The 18,952-nt window shown below is 40.1% G+C and overlaps 3 protein-coding genes across 6 annotated transcripts; 1 reads left to right on the top strand and 2 right to left on the bottom strand.

Moving 5' to 3' along the window:
• Window positions 1–1,011: 1,011 nt before the first annotated feature.
• LOC105837955 lies at window positions 1,012–9,305 on the bottom strand. 4 transcript variants are annotated; one of them, XM_028191356.2, is made up of 9 exons: window positions 4,920–9,305; window positions 4,734–4,799; window positions 4,153–4,279; window positions 3,923–4,053; window positions 3,652–3,761; window positions 3,418–3,563; window positions 2,593–2,794; window positions 1,390–1,506; window positions 1,012–1,248 (listed from the first exon to the last, which is right to left on the bottom strand). In XM_028191356.2, the coding sequence occupies exons 2-9, from the start codon at window positions 4,791–4,793 to the stop codon at window positions 1,131–1,133; spliced, it is 1,011 nt and encodes a 336-aa protein (XP_028047157.1). In that variant the 5' UTR covers window positions 4,794–4,799; window positions 4,920–9,305; the 3' UTR covers window positions 1,012–1,130. The 4 variants fall into 4 exon arrangements, with proteins under 4 accessions (XP_028047157.1, XP_036149326.1, XP_012538623.1 ...); XM_036293433.1 differs by having other exon boundaries at window positions 4,997–9,305; XM_012683169.3 differs by having other exon boundaries at window positions 7,607–9,305.
• LOC105837954 (4-aminobutyrate aminotransferase, mitochondrial) lies at window positions 9,303–14,435 on the top strand. Its single transcript, XM_012683168.3, has 10 exons — window positions 9,303–9,366; window positions 11,129–11,253; window positions 11,567–11,734; window positions 11,958–12,044; window positions 12,131–12,326; window positions 12,408–12,580; window positions 12,665–12,805; window positions 12,894–13,051; window positions 13,127–13,395; window positions 13,551–14,435. The coding sequence occupies exons 1-10, from the start codon at window positions 9,303–9,305 to the stop codon at window positions 13,664–13,666; spliced, it is 1,497 nt and encodes a 498-aa protein (XP_012538622.1). The 3' UTR covers window positions 13,667–14,435.
• Window positions 13,940–18,951, bottom strand: LOC105837953 (VPS35 endosomal protein sorting factor-like). The gene is made up of 18 exons (XM_012683167.2): window positions 18,813–18,951; window positions 18,611–18,698; window positions 18,283–18,495; window positions 18,018–18,180; window positions 17,677–17,885; window positions 17,454–17,584; window positions 17,159–17,335; window positions 16,744–17,088; window positions 16,564–16,664; window positions 16,289–16,470; window positions 16,058–16,201; window positions 15,813–15,976; window positions 15,585–15,747; window positions 15,283–15,475; window positions 15,060–15,199; window positions 14,835–14,996; window positions 14,472–14,738; window positions 13,940–14,385 (listed from the first exon to the last, which is right to left on the bottom strand). Exons 1-18 carry the CDS (start codon window positions 18,827–18,829, stop codon window positions 14,302–14,304), a joined length of 2,943 nt encoding a protein of 980 aa, XP_012538621.1. The 5' UTR covers window positions 18,830–18,951; the 3' UTR covers window positions 13,940–14,301.
• Window position 18,952: the final 1 nt, after the last annotated feature.

Raw genomic sequence — 18,952 nt, 5'->3', positions numbered from 1 at the left:
ATTTGGCGTAGCACGGAGTTTTAACTTGACGCGCTAATGTTGACGCACTTTGGCGACGATTATTATCATTATTATTAATATAATGCGCGCGTGGAAGACGCGCCGATATAAATATATAAATACAAGCATAAGAAGAATATGTTATATATATATATGAGAGACGAAAGGAAAGAGGAAGTGTTGCTAGCTAGCGTTGTAGACGACACACAAAAAAGCTGGCTTTAGTGTATATAGTTTTGTAAAGTGTTAACTATAGCGAGGAGAGATTTATGATTGTATGTATAATATATACATAAAAAAAAAATGCATCGCTGCGAAAACGTACGTTTTTCCCCCAAAAACTGGTATTATTAATTATTATTATATGAATGCTCTGAGTTGGCGAGATCAAAAACGCGTGAAAATTAGTGAACCGTCATCGTTTCGTTAAACACACACACACACACACACACACACACACACACACACACACACACACATATAGTGCGTGAGGCAAACGCGGGGAAACGTTGACGATTACGTATATAATATGTGATATACGCGTGAAATGATTTTAAGCTGTCAATAGAATGTCCTAATATTAAATATTATAGTGCCATTACACGGGTTTCTTTTTCCGTCACTCACCTCTCTCGCGTTTCACGGGGAGCAGGGATATTTGCGCATCATTTCCGTCTCATTATCCTAAAATCCACTCTCGACGATCTATCGATTCGCGTTACGTCGCGCGATTGAATTCTATTCACAGCTCTGTACGCCACATAATATGAGAAAAAAAAACGTTTGAAGAATTCCGAACATACGTTTAAAAAATGTTATATTAATATATATTAAAATGAATTCAGTCTTAAAAAGTCCGACGCGAGTCATGGATCGTCTAAAGTGGAACTTAACACTTAGCAAATCTCCTCGAGGATTTTTCAGGAAGAAACATCCACGACAAGGTAAGAAAAATATTGTCGCATAGAGTGACAGGCGAGACATCCACAGTACTGTGGGTAAGCTGCAAAATTACGCGTATTAATATAGACTTTTATTAATTCGATACATACATATTCACACGTCACACTTGAAATGACGCTGCACGTGAAATGTCAATGTAATACCGGTCACACAGTGTCTGCAGTGTTTCAATAACAGTTACAGCGATCAGCCGGGCAATTTGACGGATAGCGCATGCAACGTCGCAGACAGTATTGGTCCGCTCCAGGTTTGTCGGCAATGTCTCCAATAGCGTCGCATGTGTTTCTGCAATCACACCGGGAGTCAAAGGGGAGGCGCATGAAAGTCAGGCACCGTTTGATTCTTTAATACGATTCCGAATCAATGACGGTCTATCATATAGGTATCGTTTGAGCTCGCGCACGCCGATCAAAATTTAATACTCACAGACAGTGGCAGACGCCAGGCGGACAGTTGGACGGGACGCGAATGCAATTCACTTGACACCAATTGGTCATATTCTGCCTGTATCGATAAGCCGCGGTTGGCTCGCACACTTGAACCCTGAAATCGTGAAATCCGAATTAGTACACTAAGAAAAAATTTTTTCTCAGTGTACAACATTAATTTGACTAAATTTTCCAACTAAATTGAATTTTGTCTATTCAAATATATACTTTAATTAACCATTATATAAATACTTGAATTGAAATTTGTGCGTTTAAGTTAAATGCATAATTTCTTAAACTGACAAAATTTTAATTTAATTGGAAAATTTTGTCAAATTAACAATATTTTTTTCTCAGTGTACGAGGATCGTCGACACGCATCACGTGCTCTTCCTTGCTTTGAATTTTTGATAGAAAATCATTGAACATGAATAGAATTTCCATATTGATTTATGTGTTCTGTCGAACACCGAAGTCACACGACATAGAAATTCTATGTATTTTGATCATATTTAGTGATCCTTTTTTTTCAGTGATGCTAAATATGGATAATAAATTCATATTTTTTAAAAATATTGAATCGTGTTTTATCATTATTTTGTGAAAAAAATGCTTATACTATTCTATCACGACAACTACGGATAAAGTAGACGAAAAGAGTATCTATGTGATTCAACCATATCGTATATTACTATTCTCGTCTATCATTTTGAATATAAAAATTTATATAGCTATATGATATTTGATAGGATAAATGCTGATAGAACCAGAGCAGGTTGTTATTTGCTTGTCATGTATTTGATTCTATATTTTCAATACGTTTCGGCGCCTTTATTTCGGCCATCCTCAGTATATAATTTTCTTAATCCGTTAATCACATAATTAGGAAATTAATCCTTATAAACATGACGCTTTGTTGTTTGTTTTTAACTTTTTCCCATTTTCTAATATTACTAAAACCGGAGCATAAAGGATAAAAATCAACTAATATTATTCTAATATTAAGAATCGTTTATATATATAAATACTTTGATTATTGTTTAAATCCTTAAATGATGTTTCTCAATCACGGGCAATTATATCACTTTGTAAGTGAATTGTGAAATGCACGAATCGAAATCACTGTAGATTATGACAGACCGATTTTCTATCGTATTCAACATTTCAAGCAGGGCTTTTAAGCACGTGTTGCGTTTCTCACCTGAGTGGCCGCGCGAGCGGCGCGGTCGAGTATTTCGGCGCCACGGAATAATGCAGCTCGTAAATAATATTCTGATACAGAAACCGCGGCGGTATCCCACCGGTGCTGGTGACGATGCTCACGTCCGCACAGTTGCGGAAGGTTTCCGGCCTACCGCATCCGACCGCTTCCGTACCATTTTCACACGTGCCCCACATGTTACCTGAAAACGATCGAGATGAAAGATCGGGAGCGACGTACGGAGACGGATAGTATTGGATGCAAAAGTTTTTTATGGGCTATATCAATAGACGTAACCGCGGAAAAAAGATATTAGACAACGTTTAGATTATAATTATATTAATGTAATTTCTTTTAATTGTTCAAATATTGCATTTTTAATTTTCTATCCGTATCAAAAATTAATAAGAAATAAAACTGTGCTCTGATGAAAATGTAATTAAGAAATAATGATAGAAATCTGAATTTTTTAAATATAAATATTTCAAGTATATATTCAAGATGAAATTTGTGTAAAAAGCTTCATTGCAATGTTTACAGATTGTAAATAAGCAAAAATTATTTATAAAATATCTTGAATATTTAAAGTACGTGTACAAAGTTTGATATATTTTTAAAAATAAATTTAACTTTTGATAATGGATAAAGTGAATGAACCGTAAAAATGTGTTATTAAACAAAAATGTAATGTTTTACACGCTCGTATTTATATTACGCATAAATATTAAACGTTAAAACGTTGGTTACAACGTATGTGTGTGTGTGTGTCTATGGAAAGCCCGTCGAAACTTTTGCACCTAATAATACACGATAAAACGTTCGTGCCTGTGTAATAATTCCACTGTACGACGCATTGCGAGCACGTTAAGTACGATGGCAACGTAACCGTGTACCTAATGATGCCCTTCTTTCCGGTATCGCGCGGTATCTCGAAGCGAACGTCCTGCGTGCCGGACACGTACAGAGGATAGCTGGGGTGCGATTAAGGTGCATTAGCGATAGACACAGAGCGGCCGTACCGTATCGGGATCGGGATACGTGTAGGGAATGCACACTTACGAGTCGAAGCACTCCTGGGTCGCCGCGCTCGACGGGTCGTTATTAGGACAGACGTACATCTCGAATCTGCCCCCGTGATTGGCGGTGAGCTCGATCTCCACTTCGATTTCCTCCAAAACAGATTATACTGACATTGTACTTAAGTTATTACGAGTTCTCTCAGAAGCGTGTCCTCCTTTCGCGTCTCGCAGGAGCGACGTGATCGCCGCTCTTGTTTACAGAGAGCGTGGGTTTGCACGAGGGTAACAGAGAACGTTGGTTTAAACATTACCTGGCCGACGGTGTAGTGGCGAACGATGATCCCGTTTGCGAACTCACCACCGGCCTCGTGCGGACGCGGTTGACTCAGGTGATACGCGTCCCCGCAGACTCCGCACTTGCCCTTATTCTGCTGCCAGTGCACTGCCGGAATATAATCGTCGGTTGTATTAATTGTAACGTCAAGCAGCCGCGATTAATCAGCGGTTTACACAGCCGGCGGACTGAAAGGCGAGGACGTACCTGCGTATCCGCCGCAGAAGAGCTCGTTGTCGTTATAGTTGACGGGGTTTGGATAGCCGAACCTCCACATGGCGTTCCTGGACGGCGGGTCCATCAATCTTCCATGACCGTGGATCGCGCCGGGCACCTTTTCAGAGGTTCGTGACAAAAGGTAAGGCGTTTGCGAGAGCGAGAGCGAGAGCGTGAACGAAAATAATCGCGACCGAAGGTGAGGCTGTCTGCGTCGGTCCGCGCCTTTCTTCCTCGATCCGCGCTACACGGTGCCCATTAAATGGGCGGCCTCGTTAACTTTTACTCGCGTGAGGTATTAAGGGCGCACGTCTGCGGGAAAGTGCTCTTGTCGCGAAGTGGCGAATTGTCCGAGGCTATTGGGCGCATTTAAGGAGCATTATTGAAGAAACGAGTTGGCCGGACTTTCGTTGCCGGTGGCAAAAAAAAAAAAAGGAAAAGGGGCCTTTCAGGGGCTTAAAACGTAAATTTGTAAAAGTCCGTGCGATCGAAAAGAGAGTGGTAATCCTCTCGGTTAATAATCATAATTTCGTTTTTGCATAATTACGCTTTTAAAAGGTATATAATCTTACTTGCATGCAGAAGTATAATATCACGAGCAGGATATTGTTTCGCCGATGCCTGGTGATCATTTTCTCCTGAAATATAAATAAAATTATAATATTACAATAATTAGTTAATATTCCTGCTTGTTCGAGAATTTTGATCTTTAAATGACATACGTAAAATATAGTCTGGAAAAAAATTATAATTCTTACAAATGGAAATTTCTTGTTAAAAGTTTTGAAATAAATAAGACAGTTGTCAACGTAGAACAATATATTGACTTAATTACGAGCTTCGCACTCGTCTCGCATTCTCGCGAGTGCTATGTAGAGTGTTTTCAGGGGCACGAGAGTCTAGCTTCGGACGCGCTCCCGCCGAATTCATGTTCGGAACTCCAGTCGTAACGTATTCCGCCTCCGAACGGCGGGGGGAAGAGATTGACAATGAAATGAAATGAAATCGCGGCGGATGTCGTCCTTGAATCAGCTGGTAGATGCCGAATCTTGCGTAAGAAGGTGAAGCAACGCGTATTGTGCCAATGGTGTCGTTACGACAACAATAATGGCGAGAAGTGTCGTTTGGCCGCCTTACGTCACGTATTATTAAGCGATACGCGTAGCGTAGGATTAGGATCGGCGCCAAGGGCATCGTTCTTTCCTCTCGGGTTGAGAGAACCGAAACTCTTGTATCAAGGCTTAAAATAAACGTCCGGTCTGCGTTTAACGGCCGCTCATATAAAGGAAATTTATCGCCGTTTATCGTCGCGTTGATTAGCATATCGAACGGACGCGGAATTCTCTGACATTTACACGTGTCATTGACAGCTGTTTGACACGCGACGAGATACGAGGGTGACGATCTCGAGTGACGGCCACCATTAGGCCTGGGACTCAAATAGGAGCTCATTTAGAGTGTGTCGCAATCTTTCAATCAGCTGCTGAATCGCAAGCTGAATTCCGATGAGGTGGAACCGGCGGATTCGTCATTCGCGACAGATGCTTCGATTTGAAAATTGTGATAACGGTAATACGTCCCATGAGCTCCTTCTTCCACGCGATGATGTAACTGTACCCCCCCAAACGCATGAATCATGCAATATCTAATGTATTATCACGCTGCCAAAGTATTAATCGATATTAAACATTGATACATTAAATTGGTTAATATTAATATGCAAATTAATTCTATTAATTATGAATATGACATACAATGATCCCTATGATTGTTATATCATTGTATAACGTAGCTGCCGCTTGCGTTGGTTGAATCGACAATCGTAAGTGGCTCTCCGCAAATCGCGGGATCCACGGAGATCCAGGCTCGCTCTGTGGTCCAAATAAAATTAAAGATTCATTGAAATGTAAAAACAGAGAGCCGGTTGACCTTCGTCGTGAGGCCGGTGCTATCAAATCGCAGTGATAAACACGGCCGATTCCCTTCGAAGGGAGAAAGAGGAATTCCACGTGAGATAGGCAAATGTCCGACGACGGAATTCAAAACGACACAGCGGGATGACGACGGAAGGCGTAAATCCAACGGGCGGCGCAACGCAAGGCTGTTTAGGCCCTGGACGATACAATGTCCCTCGGCGCCGCTTCTTCGCCGATTTTTAGCACCGAAATTCCCGCCCACGATCCTTAGAAAAACAGGCGGCGCTAATCGCGGTCGTAAAATGCGAGATGAATGGAACTCCGGCTTTCGGGGATAAACATCGAGCCGAACGGATTCCTTCGCGAAGCGAATGACCGGGAAGGTGCAATTCCCGGTTCAGATCTCACGTTACCTTGACAGCGCCGAACGCCGTTCACGATTAATCAATTCCTTCTCGAATTTATGAGGGGGAATCCACATTCTTCCGTTAGACTTTGTAGATTTATAGAATTAATCTATTTTTTCTCTCTTTCTCTCTCTCTCTCTCTGAATCATATTCTAACTGTACAAGATCCTCCCGTTACCGAACTCGAGTACCGAACCGAGTCTAGCGACATTTTTATTGACCGGCTTATTATCTCGATTCATAAATATGTCAAGGGGACGGAAAAAAAAAGTAAGGATAAGCCGCGTACGTACGGGCGATCGTAAATTATCGGGATTTGAATCCTCCTCGTGTCGTATTCTCTTGGGTATTATTGGGTCGCTCGCACAATTCGAAAGTTGCGGGCATAAATTACGCGGGTCACTCGCGAATTGCAGCTCGCTTAATCAGTTAATAAACTCTCGTGATATAAGACCGTTGTTTCCCTGAATTTAATATGGGCTTTATTAACTGCCAATATCAGTCGGTCGGAAACCTCAAGCGTGAGACCTCGCGGTAAGGAATTGCGCAAATGTGTATATCGGTATAAAATTATTTACGATCAATAAACGTTTACTAGTAACTCGATAAACAGCTGAATCGTGCTTATCACTTGTACGGTCGGTATAACAAAAAGAAAACGGGAGATTTATCGCCGATATCGACGAGCGGAGGGCTCGACGACCCTCCCTAACCGTGAAATTCAATCGTTAAAATCGAGTTCGCCGGATTACACCGGTTTTCGGAATAGCAAAATAAGAGAGAGAAAGGAAAAAAGGAGATCCGAGGCGCCTCCTGTTTCCACGTGAAGCCAAGGCCGCGGGACAAATTTCGTTTAAAGGCTGGACATTGCAAATACAATCGAATCTCAAAGACGGGCAATTTCAGGCAATCAGCTTCGACCCGGAGCAACAATGTACGCGAGATGACCGGTAGACTCAACGGTAATTAGCTGTATTAGTTTTCCCCCTTTTCGGGGAGGCGGAGGAAATCCTTAATAAATCATCCTTAAAGCTAAATCGCCTTTTCCGATACCAAGAGCCTGGCCGGTTAAAACAAAGCGACGACGCGTTAGAGAGGTGTACCGCAAAGTCTCATACTCACGCGAGTGCACGTGCTCGGGCTGTGTTCGGATTGTCAAGCAGGTGGAAACGGAGACCGGGTGCAGTCCTTCTCTCTCTCTCTCTCTCTCTCTCTCGTCTGTCAACCAGGAGGACCCAGACACGACGACGACGACGACAACGACGAAGTTTCCTGCGCACGACGGACGGTTCCGGACGGACCGGACGGACGGACTGACGGTTCCACTCGAGTGCGTGCACGCGCACGAGTGACAATGTGTCGCGAGCGCGGCCCGAGCTGCCCAAAAACACGACCACCTCCATCCAATCCGTGGGGCACAGGACTTGAGGCGTGGTTTCCAGGTAAGTCGGATGGGCTCCCCGGCTCACATAGTGGGGACGATCGGAGTGGAAGCTGGAAAATCCTTCGTCGGTCCATCCTCATCGTGAAACGCGTCGCCGCCGCCGCTCGAAATCGCATCGACCGGAGGTCGGGATCGCTTTTGCCTCGAGAAAATTACCGCGGAACCCATCGGGGCTGACGGATGGGATCGTTACTTTCGTCCGAAACCTGTCCGGTCATCGATTTCTTTACGAGAGACACGAGATCGTTAAACTGGTTGTATTTGCCTTCCGCCGTTTGTGCAAGGGGGTCAAGCGCAGCGCAAACACTTTCAACTGTATGAATTATCCTGAGAGAGCACGTGCCCGTAGAGATATATACATGTTTATAATATATGTGTACATATAACGTTTGGCGATGGTCGAATAAGCCGAATAACGATCGCCCGCGAAATTCGACGACTCTCGCGAAAGATATAATGGACGTACGCGCGACGATAATAGAATCCCCGCTCATCTCGATTAATCATGTACACCGATTTAATTAACATCCAATTAACATTGAGTTAGCGTCAAATTGCAAATTAGTTGCTCGTTATAACTCGGGATCGCGAATAAAAACGCGCGCTCGTGAGGACACGCAGGCAGAAACGATGATGAGGCACGCGGGGCATTTGGGGAAGGTGGGAAGAAACCTCTTGTTTCTTCTTCCCGGGAAATAAAGCACGATCTCTCGTGTCGTTCGGGTGGCGCGATCGAATTTGTAGGAGGAAAAAGTATCTGTACTTTCACTTTCGCACCGTAACGCGCCACGTGGAACCGTTGGGTGGCAACCTGCAGTACTATTCCCGACACGAAGCGCAACGGTATTCGGACATTTGACGACGACGAGACAGATATACGGGGCCGACCGACGGTTGTGCAAGCAAGGACAATTTGATACCTCGCATTAATCGGCGGCCGCATTCGCAGTCAGAAGAGAGACCGACGCGGCGCTTCTTTCTTTTTTCCCCCTTTTTTTTTCCTTTCACACGCGCTGCCGCAGGTACGTGCTGAAAATTCTTTTTTTCTTTTTCTCGCGCGCGCAATACCGAGCGGAATATTGATACTCGTGGTATTTCGGCGCTCCGAAATTAAATCCGTAATTCCCTACGACGAGGAGCGATACGCGAGAGGAGTATCTCTCTTTCTCTCTTCGTCTCTATCTGTCTCTCTCTCTCTCTCTTTCTCTGAGCAGAAGCGGCTGCTCGAGCAACTCGCGCCCCCACGAGACTCTCGGCTCTTTTTCACTGGGTGAACGATATCAGCGCGTATCAGCGGCCAGTACGGCTCCATCCCTTCGGCGGAGACGACGTTTGCTGCCGCCCTTGGATCCCGTGCTCTCGTCCCGGACGGAAATGTTCGTTAACAAGTGCCAGCGCGCGTTGAGCGGCCGGACCACGCTCCGACAGCTGCTGAACGGTATTTATACTACTTCGTGGCCTCTCCTCAGTCAGGTTTCACAGTAGTTGACATAAAATGGGTGACGAGGAATCCGCTCCGGGGAGCATGCCGCTCTGTGCTCGCGGATGCTGCTGCGTGGACAACCGTGCGGACACAAAATCGATAAATTCATGTCGGCTGCCAGCTGCTTTGCCGCTCCCCGCGAATCTTGAATCTCTTGTGTGTGCGGAGCAGCGAGAAATTAATATATTAACGAAAAAGGAATTAATGTACTAGGTCTCTCTCTTTCTCTTTCTCAGTGCTGTTACCAGTGCGCCTTTGATAGATACTCTTAACACAACGCATTCAGTAAAAAGTGCTGATCTTTCAATATGTTCCGTTCGTTATCTTATCCGAAATTTTAACACGCAACTAAGAAAAGAATGTTTACTTTCCGTTCGTCGTGACCTAATGCTAATTTTAAGTCTCCTTCGCACAAAACACTGCTTTGCGTACCAAAACTACGAAATTTCCTTTCTCATATTTTCGCAAAGAAAACTGTTTCCAAATTTAAAAATGTATGATGTTTTAACGAATTTGTTAATTATTTTGATAAAGTTTAATTAATAATAAACGTTTAATGATAAATATTCTTGTATTTACTCCGTAACGGCCAGTAAAAGTTGGATCGCAAATATTGATACACAAATAACGTTATGTATATATTAATGTAATTGCCAAATATTTCGAATGATTTTGGATCTTTTTTGAATAAAAGAAATTAAACGAGAAGCGTTAGCGAAACGATTCAAGGAGTCAATATTCGCTGTACTTGAAAAATTTAAATAATCAACAAAAGTCTTTAACGAAAGAAAGAAAACGAAAAGTATTTTTTAATCTATTTGACAATAAGGAAAGTAGACATTTGTTACGCTTATCGTCAGCTTTGTATTGTTTGACAAATTTGAACGATTGGTTTCTATCTTGTGATATAAAGTATCTCACAATCAAAAGCCAGTCGTCTGATATCTGAGATCTGAGATAAGAGAGTTCATCCAAAACATGTTGTGAATTACGTTTATTACACAGAAAAAAATGATATTGTTATTTTGACAATACCTTTGGTTTCAAAATGAAAATTTTGAAATAAGATTATATTGCGTTAAATTTAAAAAATTTACTTTGAAGTATGAAGATTTATTTTAAGATTTTATATAGTTTAATCAAGAAAATTATATTCTTGTTATTTAGGAATAATTTTCTTGAATGAAAATGAAAAAATGTTGGATAGAAAATACTGTATGTTCCAATCGAACATTATAATATAAAACAATGAATGCGTTCATATGAATATATAAGAGTTAATTTGACACTTGCTTTTTTTTCTGTGTATATCCCGCAGTTATCTTAAATAAAAATAAAAATTTAATTTTTCAATTTTAATTTTGAGATGTCTGGAAAACTTTGCTCTCAGTCTCCTGATTTTTTTTGCTCGCGTCTCCTACGTCATTGCAAATTGCAATTTGCAACATAATGATTTACGAGGGGGGTTCAGATACGCGTAAAATCGCAGTTATATATCAAGTAATCATCTTTAACTACCGCCAATAGAAGTGATTACCAGAGTTGTTGAACAATTTAGCTAGTTAAGTTGTTTTTCTGCTCCGGTATGATATGTCAAAATCTGAAAGTGCGAAAAAAAAAACACATATATTCTCTACGAAAGGAAACCATATATTTAAATTGCATACATGCGTTAGGAATACATGTTTAGATATAAGAGTATAATGTTGTCGTGCAGGCGCTACAACGTGGAGGAGATGCTTAACCGGTTCGGTGCCGAGGGAACCAGAAGGGCCGGTACTTACGACGGAAATGCCGGGCCCTCGATCGCGCGGCCTGCTGCAGGAATTGAATGCGATACAAGTACGTCAGGGCGCTCTTGATTCTTTCTTCTTTGGGTTGTGACGTCACGGCCACGATGTAGTAATTTATCAATTAAACCGCTTGCTATCTTGCGCGATGTTTTGAACCTCGCTTCACCTCGTACTACATAATTTCGATTCAGTTTAACGCGCCACGTAGCTCTATGTATATAGAATTTATTTGATATCTAAAATACTCGCTACAGGTAGAATCAAGGTGTACACGTGCAAGATATGAGTAATAATGTGAAATCTTTTGTAAATATGCCAGAGAACGAAATGGGTTCTTACAATGTTGAAATCTGTGACTTCAGCAAGCGTCTTCCGTACAATTCTTCGCAGACTATGAAAAATCCGCCGGTAATTACATAATAGACGTTGACGGGAACGTGTTGCTGGACGTTTATATGCAAATCTCATCAATGCCCCTAGGGTACAATCATCCGGCGATGTTGGAGGCTCTCGCCGATCCCGTTAATCAAGTGAGTGATATAAAGGCACTCTCTGCCGTGAAGTACCGTATCTTTTTTCATACATGCGGAATTTGCATGCTAATCTCCTTTACAAGATACATCACTTAAACTCTAAGTGTACACTCGATTCGAAATAAAAATTCCAATAATCCGACTTTCTTGAGATATATTGTGAGTTATTGCTTTAGATATTCGAGTATGAAAGATAAAAAAAATTTCGTTCTCTTTCTAGAAAATTATAGCGAACCGACCTGCGTTAGGCGTCTTTCCAGGAAAAGACTGGCCTAGTAGATTAAAAAATGTTCTACTTAAAAAAGAGGTAACACTTTGTAATACATGGTATCTATTTTTTTATCATCTGTCCTTCTTTCGCGCAGTTTAAATAGGAATGATTATTTTACTCAGTTTGCGCCACCCGGATTGACGCATATCACAACGATGATGTGCGGCTCTTGTTCCAACGAGAACGCCTTCAAAAATATTTTTATCTGGTACGCCGAGAAACAAAGGCACGGGGCGCCGTTCACGAAGGAAGAGATAGAATCGTGTATGATGAACCAAATCCCCGGCTCGCCGCGATACTCTATTATGTCCTTTAAAGGTCAGTCAACTGTCTGATGAGCGAACAGGCAAGTTTCCATTCTAATTAGGAGGATCTTCACGAAGTGCTTAATACCGACAGGTAGCTTTCATGGAAGAACCCTAGGTTGCCTCTCGACAACTCACAGCAAGTACATTCACAAGCTGGATATACCTGCCTTCGACTGGCCTATCGCCTCCTTTCCAGAGTACAAATATCCTTTAGAAGAGAACGTGCGAGAGAACAGACAGGAAGATAAGCGTTGTCTCGCGGAGGTATCGTCAAGTTGCTTCTCTTAAAATGTCACTCGAGCGTTTCGCACTTAAGAGAAAATTTTTAAGAATGTGACGATCTTTCAGGTCGAGGAACTATTCGAGAAGTACAAAAACGAAAAGAAAACACCGGTGGCCGGCGTGATAATCGAGCCTATTCAATCGGAAGGCGGCGACAATCACGCGTCGCCGGAATTCTTTCAGGAGCTTCAACGCGTGACGCGCAAGGTAAAACTTCCAATTATCTTACTGTGCGAAAAGGAGAAAAGTATATTGCGATATATTTAAAAAAATGTATATAAAAAAATTGTTTCAGCACGGAGCCGCGTTACTCATCGACGAAGTGCAGACCGGTGGTGGACCAACAGGGAAAATGTGGTGCCACGAGCACTTTAATTTAGACAGCCCACCCGACGTGATGACTTTCAGCAAGAAAATGCAACTGGGCGGTTATTATCATTCGGCTGATTTGAAGTAAATTTCTGTTTCTTCATGATAAAACGATAATGTCGCGTTTTAAGCATTAACGTTTAATTGATCGTCCTGTAGACCGAAACAGTCGTATCGTGTGTTCAATACTTGGATGGGCGATCCCAGCAAAGTGATATTGCTCGAGACGGTCCTGAAGACGATTCAGAAGGAGAAGCTTTTGGATCGGGTTACGCGCGTCGGCGACTACCTGTTGAAGCACTTGATGGATGTACAAAAGGAGCATTCCAATGTGATCAGCGCGGTACGCGGACGTGGGACTTTTATGGCGTTTAATTGTCCCTCGCCTGAAATGCGAGACAACGTCGTCAAGAGACTTCTGGCGAAAGGTAAGATGGTGATAGTAATTGCGAAGTAAAATGCGATCGCTAAGAATATCTCTCTCTCTCTCTCTCTCTCTCTCTCTCTCTCTCTCTCTCTCTCTCTCTCTCTCTCTCTCTCTCTCTCTCTCTCTCTCACGTCTTCGTACTTCTCGTGCTGTTAGGTATTCAGACAGGTGGATGCGGCAACCAGGCCGTGCGGTTGAGACCCGCGTTGACTTTCACGGAGCGTCACGCTGACATGTTTCTGGATGCACTTCGTTCTGTGTTAAAACAATAAGAAGGATCTTGGCGACTTTCTGTGTCTTCCAAATGATACATCTTCCACTACGGAGTAGTCGGAAAGATGCATCGCGTGATTCATGAAGTCTATAAATAACCATTATTTTTCTATGGCAGTTACATTATGAGGATAGTTTATGACAAATGTCGAATTAATGACAATGAAGCATGACAAACTGATCGACTTGATTGTCTTGTACTTCAATATACGTCAATATACATTCCAGAAAATGTGCAAAATTATAATAGGAAAATATTCCTTGTACAAATGTAAAAGTCCGATTGGCATTTTTATTGAGTATAAATTCTTACATTGATTATTTATATATATAAATATATTTCATATCTTTTTTAGCAGTATTTGGTATATTTTGGAAAATATAGTATAAAGTGATGCATAACGATATTAATTGTTATAACGTATATTAACTTTTATTAAATTGTAACAATTAATCGTTACAATTTATATTCCGTTTTGTCACTTCTGCCATTATTTGCTATTTGACCTGATTGACATGGTCAGAAAAATTATTGCACAATTACAAAATGTCTTCCAATAAAAAAAACTGCCAATAAAAAATGTTTAAGTCTGGGTCTTGGTTACTATCAACAAGTTATCCAATATCATTCATCTCATTTCATTTTTTTGAGTATTTCAGTAAAATGTTCGTATTCTCGATGATGACTCTTCTGTATCATGTAAGCCTTTGTTCTCATCTAAAAGAAATATCCAAAATAATTAAAGATTAAAGCAAAAGAATGTATTAAAAAATCGAAACTATTTATTGCAAATGCATATTTACCATCACTTTAGAATCTACTGAACCATGTCGTTGTGACAAGTGCCACAAATTTACAGCCATGTTCGCTAATGCGGCATCCCGTAAATCTGCACGAATAATAAAGCAATTAAACAATTCAAGTGCCAAAGCCGATTGTTTGTCAAATTGCTCGGTAGATCCAAGATACTTGAGATGACTTAAGATTTCTTCAACAATCTTTGAACATATTTTATTGACTTCGCCAATGAATTTCTGATCAGATCCATATAATTTATCATTAGAGTCGACCTGAAAAGCCATTATGTGATAGACGTTTATTTATAATTTCTCTAATTTTGAAGTATCATAAATATTTATTTATTCCTTCAAATATGCATGAAATACCTTATCGATATGATACGGATAATTTTCCTGTGCCACCGTCGAAAGAAGATCGAGTACACGTAAGTACAAATATGATTTGGTTGAGGTATTCTCCTCGAAGCAACGTTGAACCGCGTTGAGCAAGCCTCTCATTAAATACAGGACACCATGCTCTGGGCTATCCTAACGCACAACAAAGTAAAATTAAAATCATAAAATGAAAATCTAGCACATCTGTATACTTACAGGAACTACTAACAACGTTGACAAGAAATTCGACAAGTATGAGAGCAAATATGGCTGCGAGCTCTTCTGTCTTCCATCGATATCGATGGTTTTCGGCATTTCCGGAAGTAAACTTAAAGCGGCCTTGAAGCAGGCATCGGCTGAAAATGTGCTAGTTTACGCACGTTAAATTAACCAAATAAATAAAACAATATCGTAAAAAAAGTAATAATTCGACTCGCACCTTGGCCTAGACATTGATTCAAAAGGGCAACTTGGCCGGATAATAGATACAATTGAAGGCGTGTGTGAACCAAAGTTAACGACGGTATAGTAATGAAACAGAACGCAGCACAGGCACGTACAAACGCCGATGTTCTCCTCGTGTGGTGGCCACGTACTATTTTTCTAGTATCAACTGATAATCTATTTACGCACTGAAAAAAAAACTTAATTATTGCTAAATGTTCTCACTTTATATTATATAAATTAATATTGTAAGAAAATAGTTGTATATCTATTGTATATCTATTATATATCTATTACCTGTACAAGTTGTATGTGAACGCTATCGAGATTAGGAAACGCCGCCCTGGACTCTGCATAAAAACTAAGCTGTTTCTCAAAATCACGACCATAATCTACTCGTTGCACTAGGTTGCATATTAGCTGTCCGATCTGTCGTTTCTCATCTTCGACAGTCAGAGCGCTGCATTAATTTGTTTGATTTTAGAGATCAGGATAAATTTTAATCGCAAAATTAAATTCACATACCTAACGGAATCGTGCATTATTCTCGCGATAAACATCAGAGCGTTTATAATAATAGGATCCGTAATAGGGCCGCTTTGCGCACTTAATCCTTCTATAACAGTTTTACAAACTTCAACCTTAACACTTTCCTTGTGAAACAAGTCAATTAGCGGTAAAAAATTGTCCTACAAATGTGAAAGCGTTTACAATAGATCGATGCTTTAAAATAACTTATTAAATAAATAAAAAAATATGCAGATAGTTACCATGGCAAGCAGCGACTCAAAGTCTTGTGTGTGAGCGACTATTTTTTCAATAATATTCTGCAATTGTGGATAATAATTTTCGAAAGTTTTGTTCGGTCGTAGCCGGTCTATTATTTTTCCAAAAAATAAATTTAATTCGTTTACCTATAACACATATAAACGCATACTATTAATATAAAATAATTTAATTTTATGTAAAATAATAATATTATTATTATTCGTACAACTTACAGAAAAGTGTATAACAGTGAATTGAATCCAGATTTCAATGCAATGCATAAATTTGTTGGGATCTGTGAGGTCTGTCATGTACTTCCATATTACGTTAAGCACCGACTGACAGTCTTCTTTCGGCGGAGATTCTCGTACAAGACACTCTCCCAAACTTCGATATAAAAGATATTGAGGATATCCTATCAAAATAAAGAAAATTGTCAACATCTCTAAATTATATATATATATATATACTACTACTACTACTTTTTCTGATTTTTTAATCTCAATACCATCGTCTTCACTTGCTACTATTAAATTAACAAAATCCATAGCACGTGCAGCAATGTACGTCGGTTTAAATGCAGTCAATACTGTATTTAATAATAACGACCTAAAATCATATGTCAAGTAAAAATTAAAGATTGAGAACAAATTAAAAACACGCGTTTAAAAAAAATATATATATATACCCGTTCTCTTGTTTTTTACATCGAGATAAAACCTCTTCGAGAAGACTCTCGGACAACGTCGCCACCAAAACCTGTACGATCCAATCTAAAGCTGGCGAATATAAATTGAGATACGAATGCAGGGTGATATTTTGTTTCACTATTTCGTTTTTCACAGCAGTCCCAAATAGCTGCTGGTACGTGAAAAGAAAATCGTACAAGTTCTCCCTCACAAACTCAAAATCTGACGTTTTGTTCAACGCGAGTCCCACGCGACATAAATAACACCTTGCGTAAACCGCTATCAAGGGATTTCCGATGCCTCTTATCATACGAGTTATACGTAACAAAGCAGTATTAAATTCACTAAAATCAATGTATCATTTTAATACTTTAACTTTCACTACGATATTAATGTCTGTTATGAGATTCTTACCTAGTCGTTAGAAAACTATAAGATTTTATTATTGCCATTTCTACATAGAGACGCGGCACCAGTTCGCGTATAGAAGCTATCTTGTAAAACCAATTCTGACAGGTTTCCTTCGCGTTCTCGGGAACCATGTCTGGCGTAAAATTGTCAGGCAAGCTCGTAGGTACTTTACTACCTGGTCTACAAAATAAACATTACTGTTAACAACTGCAAACAATATTCATAACTGTGCGAAAAGCTAGAAAAATATAAAGTACATGCAATCAAAGAATATAAGATCTTTTTATATAATAATTACTTGTAGTATTCAGCCTTCATTTTTAATCTCTCGTATACAAGTTTACCAAAGATATCCAAAATATCTGTGATGAGAACAAACTTGCTCGGGTAAAAAGACATTACAGACGTATCTACTAATAATTTGGCACACTGAAATAATTTAGTGTTAATTCCTGTTAATTTTGTAAGTTCTTTGCCCTAGACTCTCTTGTAGTAAGAACTAAATAAAAACTAATCTAAACCTGTATTGCAATTTTGAGCGCCTTTACTCTCTGATCGGAATGCCACGCTTGTACCAGTTCGTTGTTTAATTGCTCGATTCGTGCGGTATACTGTTGCTGTGACAGGTCCAGCATTTGCCTTACCGAACCTTCCTCAAAATCGTCCAACTGTTCCAATCGCGTTTTTACCTTGTCGACCATGGGACCGCTCGGCTGAACTTTCACTACAACTGTGATAAAGCGACACTTAGATAGCAATTTAAAAAGCTATTTATCAACAAGCAATTTGAAATAAACAATACTGTATTTGAACAGATTACTTTGTAAAATTAATCGTTTATTTTTTGGAGGAAAATAAGTACCTTTCTCTCCACCTGGCAGAAAACTAGTTACGATTGATAGTTTCTCAGAGGTTGTATATTTACTCAGTATAGCGGAACGTCTAACAGACCAAGGCTCTACCAATTCCTCCGCCGTGTCCTTTGACTTTTTTACATTTGCAGGTGCAACATTAGAATAGTCCCACTGTAACATAACATTTTATAACAATAATATTATATTATGAAAACTCTAAAATAATAAATATAAGTCTATATATTGTAAAGTCTACATTAAATTCTATATTACTTCATCTGCGGCCATTTTAGAGAGAGGATCCAATTCTTCTCGTGCAAACTGTGTGAGTGGGTCAGAACCATCCAGGGAAGAATGACTTAACAGTGGATCACTCAGGGGATTTGTAGGAACCGGCGTGTGTGTTGGTGTAGGTGTTCCAGTAGAGGAACCAGTACTTGTACTTCGTAATGCATTGCGCCTAGTCGCACCACGTCCCTCAATTAGCTACAAAAAAATGTGAAAAATATTTCTATGAAATTTGTTCATATGTTCAACAAGCCAGAAATTAAAATGTTTACATTTACAATGTTTACTCCAGATTAACAAGATTATTTCTTACAGTGATCACGACTGGCTTCAAAGGATGATCTGTAGTTTCTTCTAGGCAGGCAAACTTCACGCTCCCATATTCCATGGGTTTTGATATCCTGCGATAAGATTATATAATAGTATTTTTAATGTTGTAAGCAAAGTCTTATTACTATAATAATGATATTAGCATATGAGAGACCGGACTTTCGAATGGCAACAAATTCTCTTACCATTCTACTTCCGTCATATTTTCAGCGCGCCGAGACACCTCTTCCAAGTTACAAATAGGATCATAAATCCTTCGCTATTACGGCGATATCGCGCGGTTCATCGCGTGACTCCAATATTTGACATTGGAAAAAGCGCACAA

The sequence above is a fragment of the Monomorium pharaonis genome, chromosome 11, assembly GCF_013373865.1.
Source record: "Monomorium pharaonis isolate MP-MQ-018 chromosome 11, ASM1337386v2, whole genome shotgun sequence".
In the NCBI taxonomy this organism is placed as follows: Eukaryota; Metazoa; Arthropoda; class Insecta; order Hymenoptera; family Formicidae; genus Monomorium; species Monomorium pharaonis.
Note: the sequence above shows the minus strand (reverse complement) of the source record. Positions and strands in the feature narration are given on the sequence as shown.